The sequence below is a fragment of the Azolla caroliniana genome, unplaced genomic scaffold, assembly GCF_043228905.1.
Source record: "Azolla caroliniana isolate FFs.n. ecotype wild unplaced genomic scaffold, voAzoCaro1.0.p SCAF_5, whole genome shotgun sequence".
NCBI lineage: Eukaryota > Viridiplantae > Streptophyta > Polypodiopsida > Salviniales > Salviniaceae > Azolla > Azolla caroliniana.
Window position 1 is genome coordinate 13,490,247 of NW_028230440.1, and position 14,376 is coordinate 13,504,622.

The 14,376-nt window shown below is 42.3% G+C and overlaps 1 protein-coding gene across 1 annotated transcript; it reads right to left on the bottom strand.

The window, feature by feature from the left end:
* Positions 1 to 12,328: 12,328 nt before the first annotated feature.
* Positions 12,329 to 14,137, bottom strand: LOC147864185 (inorganic phosphate transporter 1-1-like). Its single transcript, XM_087319877.1, has one exon. The coding sequence runs from the start codon at positions 14,120 to 14,122 to the stop codon at positions 12,545 to 12,547; it is 1,578 nt and encodes a 525-aa protein (XP_087176003.1). The 5' UTR covers positions 14,123 to 14,137; the 3' UTR covers positions 12,329 to 12,544.
* Positions 14,138 to 14,376: the final 239 nt, after the last annotated feature.

Sequence of the window (14,376 nt, forward strand, 5' to 3'; positions counted from 1 at the left end):
TTCCGCTCCGCCTCCCGGTCGGGTCGGATTACCGACCGGCTCATCTTTCGGTCGGGTCGGTTCCTGTCTCGCTCCTCGATGCCGCTCCGGACCTCTCCTTCGGTCTTATGTCCGCGCTCGGGCGCAACCGCCGAAGTCTCCGGCCCCGGTGTCGAGGGATCTCGCCTCCGTCCGCTACAAACCTCCTCTTCGTCATTTCGGTTGCCTGCCTTGCCACTGCCACCGTCCGTCTCTCTAGGTCTCACACCGGCTCTTGGGCCGGCTGTTGGAGTCTCTAGGACCGGTGTGTGGAAGATCGGGGCACCACCGCTCGTCTCCTCTTCTTCCTCGATTTCGCAAGCCTCGAGTATTGTCGCGAAATCCTCGTAGAACGTTTCAGGCAACCGCGTCCTGAAACTTTCGCCCACCGTCCTCTTTCCACAAGTCGAGAGGGTCGCTCGCTCCGCACCCTCTCCCACATCGTCGCCGTGGTCGCCCGCCTTGCCGCCGCCACTGTTCGTTACCCTAGGTCTCACGCGGGCACTCGAGCCGGCCACCGGGGTCTCTTGAACTGGTGCGTGTAAGGTAGTTGAACAAGTGCGTGTAAGGTAGCAACGCCGCCGTTCATCGATGGTATGCCCGTAGCAACCTCCATTTGGACATCGTCGTCCGTGTCTACCTCGCCTCCGTATATGCAAGCATCAATTATGCTTGCCGTCTCCTCTTCCACGGTCTCCATACCGTTGTCTTGGTTGCTCGCCTTGCCGCCGCCACCGCCCGTCGCTCTAGGTCTCACGCCGGCAATCGGGCCGACCGCCGGTGCCTCTAGGGCCAGTGTGTGTAAGGTCGCGGCACCACCACTTGTCTCCTCCTCACTCGATGTTTCGGTCCTCCATGCCCGAACTCCCTCATGTCCGCTCGAACCGGCGATCACCGCCTCACCGTCCCCAACCTCGTCCTCAATCGATCTTTCTCCGTATGTCGAGAGGGTTGCTCGCTCCGCACCCTCTCCCGTGGTACCGATGTACCATTCTCTTTCGGCCTCCTCATCCTCCAATCCGCTCGGTCCCGACTCCGCAATAAGCCCTTCTTCGGCTTCGATTTGTCCCTCTACGATCTCGTACGCTTCCCACACCAAGGCTTCGATGTTGAGCTCCTCCGAACCGATTTGCGTTGAGCTCTCTTTCGGCGGTAGTGCGTAGTCGGTCGCCGCTCTCTCTTCTCCGCCGCTCGCGGGCCGCGTTGTGGCCGACCGGCTCTCATCGCATTGTATGCACGCCCATTCCACCTCGTTCCAATCTTCGGTGAGGCCGTACGCCCCTTCATCGTCTTCGAGGTAGGGAAAAATGGCCATTCTCCCCCTTTCGTTGACCAACTTCAAGAATAGTGGGACCTTGTCCGCCCCCACCGATTCTTGATCCCGGACCGAAAGTTGGGAAAACCGGAGATCGAACTCCCGGAATGCCTTCATTGCACTTCGAGGAGCCTTTGCCGACGACACCCATAGATCGAACTCGCGTCGATCGTACTTGTACGCCTCTTCCCGTCTTTCTCTCCTTCTTGCGTAATCCCTTGCCATTCTCGTAATTACTTCTGCGATGTCTTCGTCTTCCATCTCCTTCCTCCCTTGCCGCCTCTTCACGTCGGGTTCACCAAATATGTCGCGTTGTTACGCGCGTGCGTGGAGAAGGGTGGGACCACGGGGGTCTTGGACTAAGGAGTAGAGGAGAAGGAATCGGACATGGAATGGAAGCTTTGCTCAAGAAGAAGAAGAATGAACAAGAGATTAGATCGAACAAGAGGAAGATGGAGACAAGATGATCAACAAGATGTATTAAAACGAAATGAACGATTACAAAATGGTGGCCGCATAGGCCGCACCAAACGACTACTCGAAACCCTAACCGTCGAAGATGAAGATAAAGATAAAGAAACCCTAACCCTAACCCTAACGCTCGACCTATGTGGTATACCTCGCACACTCAAAATAGGCAACCCCCACAATGGTGCCTTCCCTCTCCTTTTATAGCACAAGGAGGGAAGACCGTTTACAAAAGTGAGACTAAAATATCCCCTTTCATTCAAAGGGGATATTTGCCTTGATTTGGGGAGGGTGAGATTGATGGCCCCTTAACTCCCACCTCCACACAAACAACTAGGTACCTATGTACCACATAGTACCTCTCTCTCTCTCGAGCGTGGATGTGCGCACAAGACCACATCACCTTTATACCTTAGGGATCCTATGGGGCATTTCTAGCACCATACACTTTACCCTTATTACTATTACAAATACATTATGTACGTGTGCAATGTTGCACATTGCTCTTTGGCTCTCGTTGCTCGGGTTTCTGCTTGTGGACGAAAATCTTCACGACAACGTGCAATGATCGCCCACCTTTCCATCACTTGAATCTCTCGCAAGATATCAATCCTATCTTGTTCTGATAATATCATTGTCCGAAATAGGAGTTGCATCTGTAAAATGTCTCTTTTTGCTAAAAACCCATATTGAGCATTATGAATAATAGAAGGTAAAACCTTATGCAACCTATTGGCCATCACTGTTGCAAAAATCTTGTACATTGCCCCCATCAATGAAATAGGCCTCTATTGAGCAAAGGAAGATGGAGAAGGCACCTTCGGCAAAAGCTTAATGAAACCAATCTTCCAAGAATGAGGCATTTACCCTGATGTCCACACCTTCTGAAATAAAATCGTAAAAGGCCCCTTTAACGTAATCACATATTTCTTAAAGAGTTCATGTGTTAATCCATCCCACCCAGGACTCTTATCATTAGCAAGATGTGACATGATATGTTCCACCTCATCCTCTGAAATATTAGCATCTAATGATTGTGCCACATCATGTGATACATGATTTTTCACTCCATTAAAAAATACATCTCTATCCTTTTTAACATTATCATTGATACACACTTGTACATCCAACAATTGTGTATAATATTCTATGCATTTCTTCAGAATTTCTTGAGGATCACAACACATGATACCATTTTCCTCTAACCTTACTACATTATGTCGTGCATGTGATTCATGAAGGTCATGAAAAAACTTATGTGATTGACAAATAGCATCATCGACTTCTTGTCTTAGACGATGTAGTCTAGCATGCTGATAATTTTTTGCCGTTAGGTCATGCATTGCAAAAATTAATATCTCTTGATATCCCATCAACTCTACATCCGTTGGCCAATAAGTTAACAATGAGTTGCATTTATCAAGCAAATTAACTAGGAGACTTAATTTCTTTCTCCTTTTAAAAGCATGGTGAATTCCATAATATCTAGTTAACCTCTGAATATTTGCAACAAATACTTCCCACGCTTCATACCCATCAAATTGAACACGATAGGCAAATGTATCAATCAATTGACACATATAGGCATGCAAGACCTCATGATCCAAAAATGATGAATTAAAAATCAACGATGGTTTTCCTAAAAACTCATGAAAACCTCTAATTGAGTGGTGATTGAACTCAAAAATTAATGGGAAATGATCTGATATAATTGACCCATAAGACACTGAAATATCCAAAATCTCTGGTAAAAAACCTTCGGTATGCATTACATACATTCGATCCAACCTACTCCAAGTATCCTTATATTGAGTCGATTGAAAGGTGTAACCAGGTTCATCTCCCTTGATCCATTTCCATACATCCCTTAACATGACTTCAGTCTCAAAATCTCCCCATTCTTGAGCCTCTGGTCCATCCATAATAGAGTGGATAGATGTTGATTGATCTGTCTCACAACAAACATTAAAATCTCCCATCAATAAACCTGGTCTACCATTATCAAGCACTGAGTTTAGAGATCTCCATAACAACTTTCGTTCTTGTGAAACATTTGATGCATACACACCAACTAACCAAAGAGCTTGCCCTTCATAACATATCTCTACCACAATAAATCTTCCAAATTCATCTAAAACAATTACTTTTGGGTGAAATTTATCTCTTATAAACATGACAATCTCAGAATAATCCCCATGAACCTTGCCAGCATAACATAATGTATAACCCTTAGAATAACTAATTAAACCAGCATTACGATGATCTTTATGCTCTACTGCACATAAAACATCCCATTGCTCACTTAACACAATCCTCCAAACCTCATGCATTCTAAATCTAGAACACAATCCCCTCACATTCCATGTGGTGATCTTCATACTTTATTTTTTCCTTTTATTCGAGAAATCTCCTTCTCCTTCACTGCTAATGTTTCTGCCATATCCTGAAATAAATCCCGTAAGATTGCATATGAATTACTATGGGAATGCAAAACTCCAGACCTTGATGGCTCCTCATGTGAACGAGGCACAGATTTTCATTTATTCCAAGGAACATACAAATTACCTTTATTATCAAAAGATAATTTCTTTGGATAGTCCTCTTGACGAGCCCATGGTTTATTCCGCATGGGATGTGTCGGTGTGACCTTCTCCATAGATACATTATGCCCAACATTTTTATTAGACTTCTTCGTCTTTCCAGAAACTATTGACCATTGTCCTTCATCCTCTAGAGTCTTTCCATCCTTTCTCATTCACAATTTGTGGTTCCTTTCTTTGCTCTGAAATTGTCAAATCTTGAATCTGATCATGAGTTGTAGGCTCTTCATGTACCACTTCCACTACATTATTTCTTTTTTGAGGACATTCAGCCATAAAATGCCCCAACACACCACAGTGGAAACAATGTCCTGCAAATGTACCCCATTTAATCCGAAAATACATAGGCGGCATACCAGAACATGCAATCTGTAAACAACTTGGCCTCTTTATAGCAGTATTCCAATGAATACACATCCGATATCGATTTTGAGGATTAGCACTAGGAGGCACCAAGATCTTTCCCAACTTTTCCATCGCTGACCATAATATTGGCCAAACCACTGAATATGTGCACTCTACCTCAACCCATACGGGACACTCTTGCTTTAATATATCTTGGTATTCCACTAATGGTCTCCACGGAACAATGTGAACCAAACTCTCGTGAAAAACAATATGACCCCTTTATCACAAAAATTAGCAAATGAGCCCAAAAACTCCTTATTTTCTATTTCTACCTTAGCCACTTCATCGTCAACAAACTCCTCAGCAACTTTCACATTCTCCCTTATACAATCTTCCATTAATATATTTGCCATGCATCTTAAATGTTCCCAATGACTATCATCTTTCTCAATATCATCTTGTCGCATTGCATCAGCATAAGACATGTAATTACTATTATCTCCAATACATCGTTTTCTTTTACCATCCCCTCTGGGGCTTGATACTGACTCAACCATGCACGCATCCTTTGAAGAATTTGGAGACTCATTCATATTCATGAAAACACTACCATCCATATGACAAGAAATAGGAGAGAGCTCACTTACAAGTAATTGTGTTGGAGAAGGAATCAAAGCAAGCAATCATGAGATGCATGCAGTCGAATGGAATTTTTACTCGTAACGTTCTACTAAGACCTCCAAATGATACTCTTTAGAAAGCTCTATGTGCAGGATTCGAAACAAGCTAAAGAACAAAGGAAACAGACACCATAGCAAGAAGATACATCAAAATTAGTGTTTGTCCTTCTCCAACATCTCCGAACTTTGCGTTTTCTCTCTCTCTCTCTCTCTCTCTCTCTTGGTGAAAACACACAATTATATTAATAAATGTGTGTGAAAAACACTACTTACAATACTTGTGAAAATTGAGTATGGTCACACACTAACCACACTACACTACATGGGTAGTGGAACATGTTGAATTGCCAATAGGCAAGACGAACACTCCACCGAGGAATGAATTTCCACTTGTTCCAATAAGAAAATTGCCACATTAGTACTCCCTTCAACTTTCATAGATATGCTTTCACTCCATGTCTACCATCGAATACAAAAGCGTTGCGCATGTTCCAATTATGAGGCAATCCCCAATATCTCAAAAATAGGAAAACAATTTCCATCTCTGATTTTGGGTCAGCCTGTGTAAATTGTGCAAACACCCATTGTCTAGGTGTCAAATAACTCCGTGATAAAACTTGCCAAATTTGAGAAATGTAACTCCAAATTTGACAAGCAATTAGACATTGTATAAATCGATGAGTACTATCTTCTATCTAAACTGTGCAAAAGAAGCAGGTACCCGTTGCTAGTCCACGACGCTTTAAAGCTAATTCCAAAGGCAATCCTCCGATCAAAACTCTCCAAATGAATACCTTTGCAACAAGTGGCAATTTAGAATGCCAACTACGTTGTAAGATCTGCCACCACCCATGATCAGATTTGTGTATTTTCCATTCTTCTTCAGCCTTAGATGATAACCATCCAAGAGACTCAACGGAACAATGATACAAAAGATTAGTAGTCACTTGTAACAATGGTGTTTGACCCATTAAACTCCAATCAATCCACGGTTGTTCTCCTATTTGTAGAGGTAAGGGACCTTGCATCAATGCAATATTCTGTAGTTGTTGCCAAATAAACCCATAATTAGGCGGGATGCGTAATAATTGTCGTGCTTCAGTAATCTCCAAAATTCTTTGAGATGGAACCTCAACTATATCTCCCACCTCTTTGACCCCCAAACGAAACAAACGATTAAATTGAGAACGCAAAGAGTTACAATGCTCTCTACTAAATAATGGTTTCCATAGACGTAACAAGAGTGCTTCTTGCCATGAGGTAACTAAGTGTTGAACACATGAAGAACCCGGAATCCTAAGTGAAATACATCCATTCAGTAATTGCCACCATGAAGCCTTAATCGTTGTCCTCCCATGTGTTAAACCCTTGTTCTCAATGAAATATCGAACAATAGATATCCATGGTTGTGAGTTTGAACATATGTCTTGTAATAATGAAAATCTATGAGCCATCATATGCATAGATAAGTTCAATATTCCAACCCCCCCCAATCGCTTAGGGGTTGCTAGATGATTCCAAGCAATCCATGTGATTCCCATCTTATCCCTCTTCTTCCACAACAAATATCGAAGAGGTTGCAAAACAAAATTCGCCTTCTTTGTCCATGGCAATAATGGCAAGTAATATAATATCATGGGTTCCATAATACATTGTACAACCTTCAAGCGAACATGAAATGGCCAAGATTGTGACTTCCAATACATGAACTTATCCCTCAACTTACTAGACATCCATTCAATCAATTGACCATTTGTAACATTCATTCCTAATGGATAGCCCAAGTGTCGAAAAATAGAGCCTTTCTTCACCACGGATCCTTGCCATCCTAAACATTCCAAATCCCTTTCAGTGCATGATATGAGACTAGAGTTCCTCCAATTAATATGTAATCCGGAAGCCAATGCAAATTGATTCCATACAAGCATCCCCTTCTCAAGATTCTCCCGTGAGGCTTGTAAAAACATGAAAGAATCATTCGCCAAAGCTTGTGCTACTATTTGCCCTCCGGACGGAAGGTGTAAACCCACAATGTCACCATTTATTGCAAGTCTTGATAGCACCACTAACAAAGGATGAGTAACAATAGCAAACAACAATGGGCTAAGAGGGCATCCTTGACGAACAGATCTTGTGAGGGAAATATTTGATGTAACTCCCCCATTAAGCATTACTCGAGACACTGCATCTTGTCCTAATAAAAATATGAGGCAAGACATACGAGGTCCAAAGCCCATTGTATGCATTAACCCAGAAACAAAAGACCAATTAACATGATCATAAGCTTTCTCCAAATCTAATTGCACCATAATCAATTCTTGATGAGTGTTCCGAGCATAATCCATGGCCATTTGAACATTCAACACATTATGCAATATATTTCTACCTGCAATAAAACCATATTGGGCGGGGTGTATCAACTTTGGCAAATACTTTTGTAATCTATTTGCCAAGACCTTCGTAAATATCTTGTACAACCCCCCCATCAAAGAAATAGGTCTCCATTGATGAAATGACTTAGGAGATGCCACCTTTGGAACTAGTTTAATTAGATCAACCTTCCAAGCTTGAAGCATATGACCAGAATCCCAAGAATGTTGAAACATCAAAGTTAAGGGCCCCTTTAAAATGTTCGAATATCTCTTAAAAACTTCATTGTCAAGCCATCCCAACCAAGGCTCTTACCACTAGAAAGATGCCTTAAAACTGTGCCCACCTCATCCTCAGTGAAATCCGCATCCAATTCATGACTAATGAGGTCATGCACAATATATCCAACCACATCATAAAACTCATGACGTCCCCTACTCACCTCATTTGTCATTAACAATCGTGGGCCAATCAACTCCTTAAAGTAATGAACACATATGTCAATTATTGTAGTAGGATCCTCTATCCATTCATCCCCTTGCTTCACATGTACCACATTAGATCGAGCATAGGTAGGATGTAACGCTTGGAAAAACAAATGAGATTGACATTGATTATCTATGAGCCCATCCCTCAGTTGTCGCATCTTCGCATACGATAACTTTGGCATTGCAACTGAGAAATAATAACATGCAATTGACTTTGGATATCCAAAAGCTCCTCATTTAATGGTGCATGTATAATTAATGCATTACACCTGGAGAGAACTTGTGAGAATTGTCGAAGAAGACCCCTTCTTCATTGAACATTAGTCATTCCATACATACGATGAATGATCTTAATGTTTCATAACGTGATATCCCATGTTGTAACTCCTGTAAGATTCACTTCTTGTGAAAAATTTACCAAAATTTGGTCCATCAGAGAATCAAAGTGAGGTTGAAGCAAAAGAGAAGAGTTAGAGCGTAATAGAGGCTTTCCAAGTAAGGATTTATACATGTCAATTGCATGATTATAAACCTCCAAACAAATAGGAAAGTGATCTGAAGTTTCTACATCTTGTAGAACTTTCATATGAAGTAATGTCGGTAAAAAAGAATCATTGTGCATCACATACATTCTATCTAACTGATTCCATGTTTGTCTATGTTGAAAAAGTGATTTCTAGAACCAAAAACCGACCATAAGGATAATTATGCACCACTTGAGGATAATATTTATCCCACATTATTAATACCACACCTGAATAATGATTATTAAGATGTCCTGCATAGAATGATGAATATCCAAGTAAATGAATTGTGGATCCTGCTAGCTCATGACACTTATGCTCAACTGCACACAATACATCCCATTCTTTACTTAACAAAGTTTCCCATAATATATACTTCTTATGAGGAGAACATGCCCCTCTCACATTCCATGTTACCACTTTCATTCAATCAACAATGTTATGGGTACACTTGCTCCTTTAGAGCAACCGATGTCATGAAACTAGTCAAAGCATGCTCCAATGTTGCATATGGATTTTCATGCACCACATCCTTAGGGTTGTCTATCGAAATCTTTTGTTTAGGTTCTTTCTCTTGATTAAAACCTCGAGAATTTGATGAATTTACAACCAGTCCCAATGAATCAAATTGAAGGTGAAGGGTCTCACAAATAATGGGCAAACTATTACGTTGCATATTCATTGATTTCCCCTTTGACTTGCCCTTAACCTGATGCCAATCCTTTTCAACAACAATATCACTACTAGTTCTATCCAACGGTTTTTTCCTCTTATCTATAACCACCAAACTTTGTTTGTCCATTTCCATAGATTGAGTTCCCTTATTCTTAGGGCCCAAACCTTGAAGTGAAACCTCTTTATAACCTGCTCTAGATGATGTTCCTTTATCCATAACAACCATAGTATTTGACACACCAACATCTCTCCCAACTCTGTCCTTACCATTCTGTTCATTAGGAACCTCTATAGTTAAAGGACAACGACGATGGCATTCTGCCATAAAGTGACCCCATTCACCACATCCAAAACAATGACCTGCAAATGTCTCCCACTTCAATTTAAAACAAAGTCTTTTCATATCAGGTGTGTTCATACACACCCATCCTGGCCTCTTACGACTTGTATCCCATAACACACAAAATCTACACTTATTTGTAGCATTTGCATGTGGAGATACCAACACTTTACCCATTTGACTCATCAACTCTGGTAAAAGTGCCCATAAAAAAGCATGCTTACAATCCACTGTTACCCAAACAGGGCATTCTTGTTTTAACAAAGCATGATAGTCCACAACGGGGGACCATTGCATTACATGCACCAATCGTTTATCAAAAAACACAAGAACTTTAGCCAACAATGCACTTCGATGTTCCAGTGAGCGAAACACTACATCGTAAAACCTTCGTGGTCCTGCATATATATTTTCAACACAATTTGGTGACACGATTGTGTTCAACCATTGTTTAATCCAATTAATATATTGGAGTTTCCCGGTAAAAAATAATATAACCGCACGATCATAGAGTACATCAAAAGATTGCAACACTGCCTTAGCATCAACTTCCACATCATGCACATCCTCATCAACGCATTCTTTTGCTTCATTTTCATTTTCTTCCACAATATCAGACAACTAGGTATTGGATATTCCCCATAAATTATCCCAATTACAATTATCCTTGTCAACCTTATCTACATGTATTACTCCGGCATATGTCAATTTTTTCTCATTAATTTCTTCAATACCCTTAAACCTCTTAGAGCTTCCAATTTCTTCCCTTTCACAATTACCTTCAACCATCACATTAATCTTTTCTTGATCAATTGTTTCCATATCGGTTTCCCCCATAATTTGTGAGGAATTCATGTTTATATCCATTCTTAAGGTAATATCATGCCGGAATAAAAACAAATTTCCATGAACAAGAGATACAACCGGAACTCACCCGATTGAAGAGGTCGAAGATGATGAAGACAATGGAAGACCCGCAATGTGTGTTAAGTATGTGGATGCCGAAAACACAAGATTCCTTATTTCTATCGCTGCTTCTCGTATACAACACCAAATTTAACTTGTTATATCTCGTTACAAAGCTCTAATCGAGGGCTTTCTAACACTTGTCTTTGTGCCCAATTCCATTGTCGATAGAAAGTGCAACAACAAAAACAAATTCAATTCTTCTTCTTCCCCTCTCCACTCTTGCATTTTTCTTCTCTCTCTCTCTCTCTCTCTCTCGCTTTATCATAATTAGCTTACCCTAGTGGTAAGTTGATAACATTACAAGCACCGTGTCTTGGGTTCGAAACCCAATTTCTTCACCTCCCAATTATATAGTTTATAAGTATCTTTATTTCACTAGATGCCATTGTGGAATGTATCAACCCATGATGCCATTGTGGAATGTATCAACCCATGACCACCTGGTCTCCATTGGGCAACCTTACCAACTGAGCTTCATATCTCTCCTCTCTTTCTTTTCTCTCTCTCTTTAATTTCTCACATGGTATCAGAGCAACATACATCACATTAGATAAGTAATACGTGAATAAATAAGCGGCATACATCATGTCAGATTGATCCGGGAAATCTATACAAGATGTCGACGACCACCGATATGGAAAACCAATCAAAATTTGTTGGAAATCCAATCAATGTTGCATCAAGAAATCAAATGGCAAGAAAGTATGTGGTGGAGCAACTCACAGACCACAATTATAGAATGTGGACAACGAGAATGGAGTTAATTCTCGAAAGAACAAATCTTAATTTAGGAATCGCAAATGGTTCTGAAGTCATTCCATGAACAGAACCTGAATTGAGCGATTGGAAAAGTAGAGATCTAGATCCAAGAATGGAGATAATTATGCATCTAGGTGATCGACAAGTTGATCATGTTCGAAGTCTTGGATCCGCACGAACAATGTGGGATCATCTTCAACAATTACACCAACCCTCCGACGGTGTACGACCAAAATCTTCTCCTATTGAACCCTAATGAACATGGAGATGCGTGAAGGAGAACCAACGGACACCGTCATAAGCAATTGGCAGAAAGACAACTAGATGCTGCAATCTCAGGAGGTAACATTATTGATGAAACATCAAAATGTAAAATACTAATGGGTTCCTTGCCAGAATCATGGATCACATTCGTGAGCATCCATAGCAACGAGTCTCAATCTCCAAACCTCGATGGTGAAAAATCAAGCAAGACGAACTATGAAGAAAGAAACCAAATGGTCAAACAGACACAAGTCACATGGCAATGGCAGCGTCCATGAGACACCATTAGCAAGGCAATTGTTACAAAGGCAATAATCCTCAATTTTTTCTCTAAATGTTGACATCCATCTCCTTCGGTGAGTATCACTTCCCTTGATCCTTTTGCAGATATATGAATAGAAGAAGATCTAGCGATATGTATTATAAGAGCATTTGATATTATGAAGTGCATACCACACCCTCAAGTTGTGCGCTGCTCATAGTTTCATGACATTAAACAATTCCTCGCACCAATGATTCACACTTTGACATTAAATTGTGAATACTAGTTTAACACAATGGAGCCATGATATAAGAAACAACAACAACAACAACAATAATAATAATAATAGTAGCAATAGGAATATTAATAATCATGATGATGGCTCAATTTGTAAAGGAGAGTACATTATTTATTTACTGAGAGGGAAGTGAAATTGTAAATCATATACTGGGACCACTCCTTTTTCAGACAGCAAGTTTGTCGTCCCCATCTACTTCATTCTCCCCAGTGATCTCCTCGAGCGATCGACCATTCGTCTCTGGCACGAGGAACGTGAAGAAAAATCCTAGAGCATTGATGACGCCCAGAATGAGTAGGGACGTGCGGACGCCAACACCATTGGGATATCCGGCATCTTGCTGACCAGGAATCTTGCTTTGTGCGGCATAAAGGAAGCCAAATGCGCCGATAATGGCCCCCGCCTTGCCGGCCGCAGCCGAAATACCGTGGCATGTCGATCGCAGCCGCGCCGGGAACACCTCCGCAGGAACAATGAAGGTGGTGCTGTTGGGACCGAAGTTTGCAAAGAAGAATGTGAAGGCGTACAGCACCACGAACGTGATGCGATGGTTCTTCTCCTTGAGTGTGTCGTAGGGAATGGCCAAGCCCAGCATGAAGGCTGTCATCATGAAGAAGCCCATGAGCTGGATTTTGAATCTCCCCAGTATGTCAATAAAGGCGACGGTGAACCAGTAGCCGGGGACAGTGGAGCAAAGCGCGATGAGCGCCTGCGCTTTGCTGATCTTGAACACCTCCTCCAGCGCGCTCATGGTTGCGGCCTTTGGCAGCCACTCGATGGCCGTCAACACGTCCTTCTGGAACAGGTTCTGGCTGTAGAAGGCGATGTCCAGCAGGAACCAGGTGCTTGTTGTTCCCAACAGATGCAGCCCATGCCGTCGAACGAATTCTGCTGAGAACAGCCCGTACTTCTGGCTTTGGTCTGACCGGATTTTGTCCACCTTCTCTTGCTCCGCATTAAGCTCCACCGCCAGGACTTTGGTCATGTCTTGAGCCGCTTGCTTTGCATTCCCTTCCACCAGTGCCGTATAACGAGCAGTCTCCGGCATCTTCATCCGCCAGTAGTACGTCAGCAATGCTGGTATGGCCCCCAACATGAACACCAGCCGCCACACGAAATCCGCTTGCTTCGGTGTTGAGCCCACACGGTCTACACTGTAGGGTGGGCGTGGGTCAGCATTATTGAAGGCAGAGGAGACAATGATGGAGACTGTGGCCCCCGCGAGGATCCCGGTGCCCTGCATCGCGAACACTGCGGCAATGAATGCGCCACGCGTGCGCTTGTTTGCATACTCCGACATGATGGTCGCGGACAGAGGATAATCGCCACCGATCCCAAAGCCCAGCCAAAAGCGGAAGAAACAGAGTGTGGTCATCACAGACTTGGCAGTATGGCCGAAGGAGAGCGAAGATGCGATAGAACATACGATCATGAGGAGGAGTGTAACACCGTACACCTTCTTGCGCCCCAATTTGTCGCCCAGCCAACCAAAGAAGAGTTGCCCAGCGAGCGTGCCACATAGGGCGACACCATTGACGGCTGCAGAGACATTTGGGGGCAAGGTTCCTGGTTTAGCACTGTCAGGATTGAAGTAGTAGATGCGGCCTAGGAGCTTAGTCACGGTGGAGATGCAGAAGAGATCATACGCATCGGTGAAAAACCCCATTCCCGCAATCACTATGGCAGTGAAGTGGTACCATTGCGTCTTCGCCTTGTCCAATGCCGTCAAAACCTCCAACGCCATTTCCAGAGTTGTAAACCTGAAATGAATACTATTATTATCAAAACATGATCATCATGAGGAACGCAGCATGAATACATTGACAACCTGCAATATATATATATATATATATATATATACGCTACTCAGTACATAGTACATACTTGACATGTTCAGAATGGACATTATGTATGAAGAAGCACGCTGTTGAGATAGATGGCTAAATTGATAGATAGATTTTAATATCGTTATTGGAGGTCAAGTATGATCTATGATAC

Coding starts and splice junctions, on each gene's coding strand:
- LOC147864185 (XM_087319877.1), bottom strand. CDS start 14,122: ATGGCGTTGGAGGTTTTGACGGCATTGGACAAGGCGAAGACGCAATGG.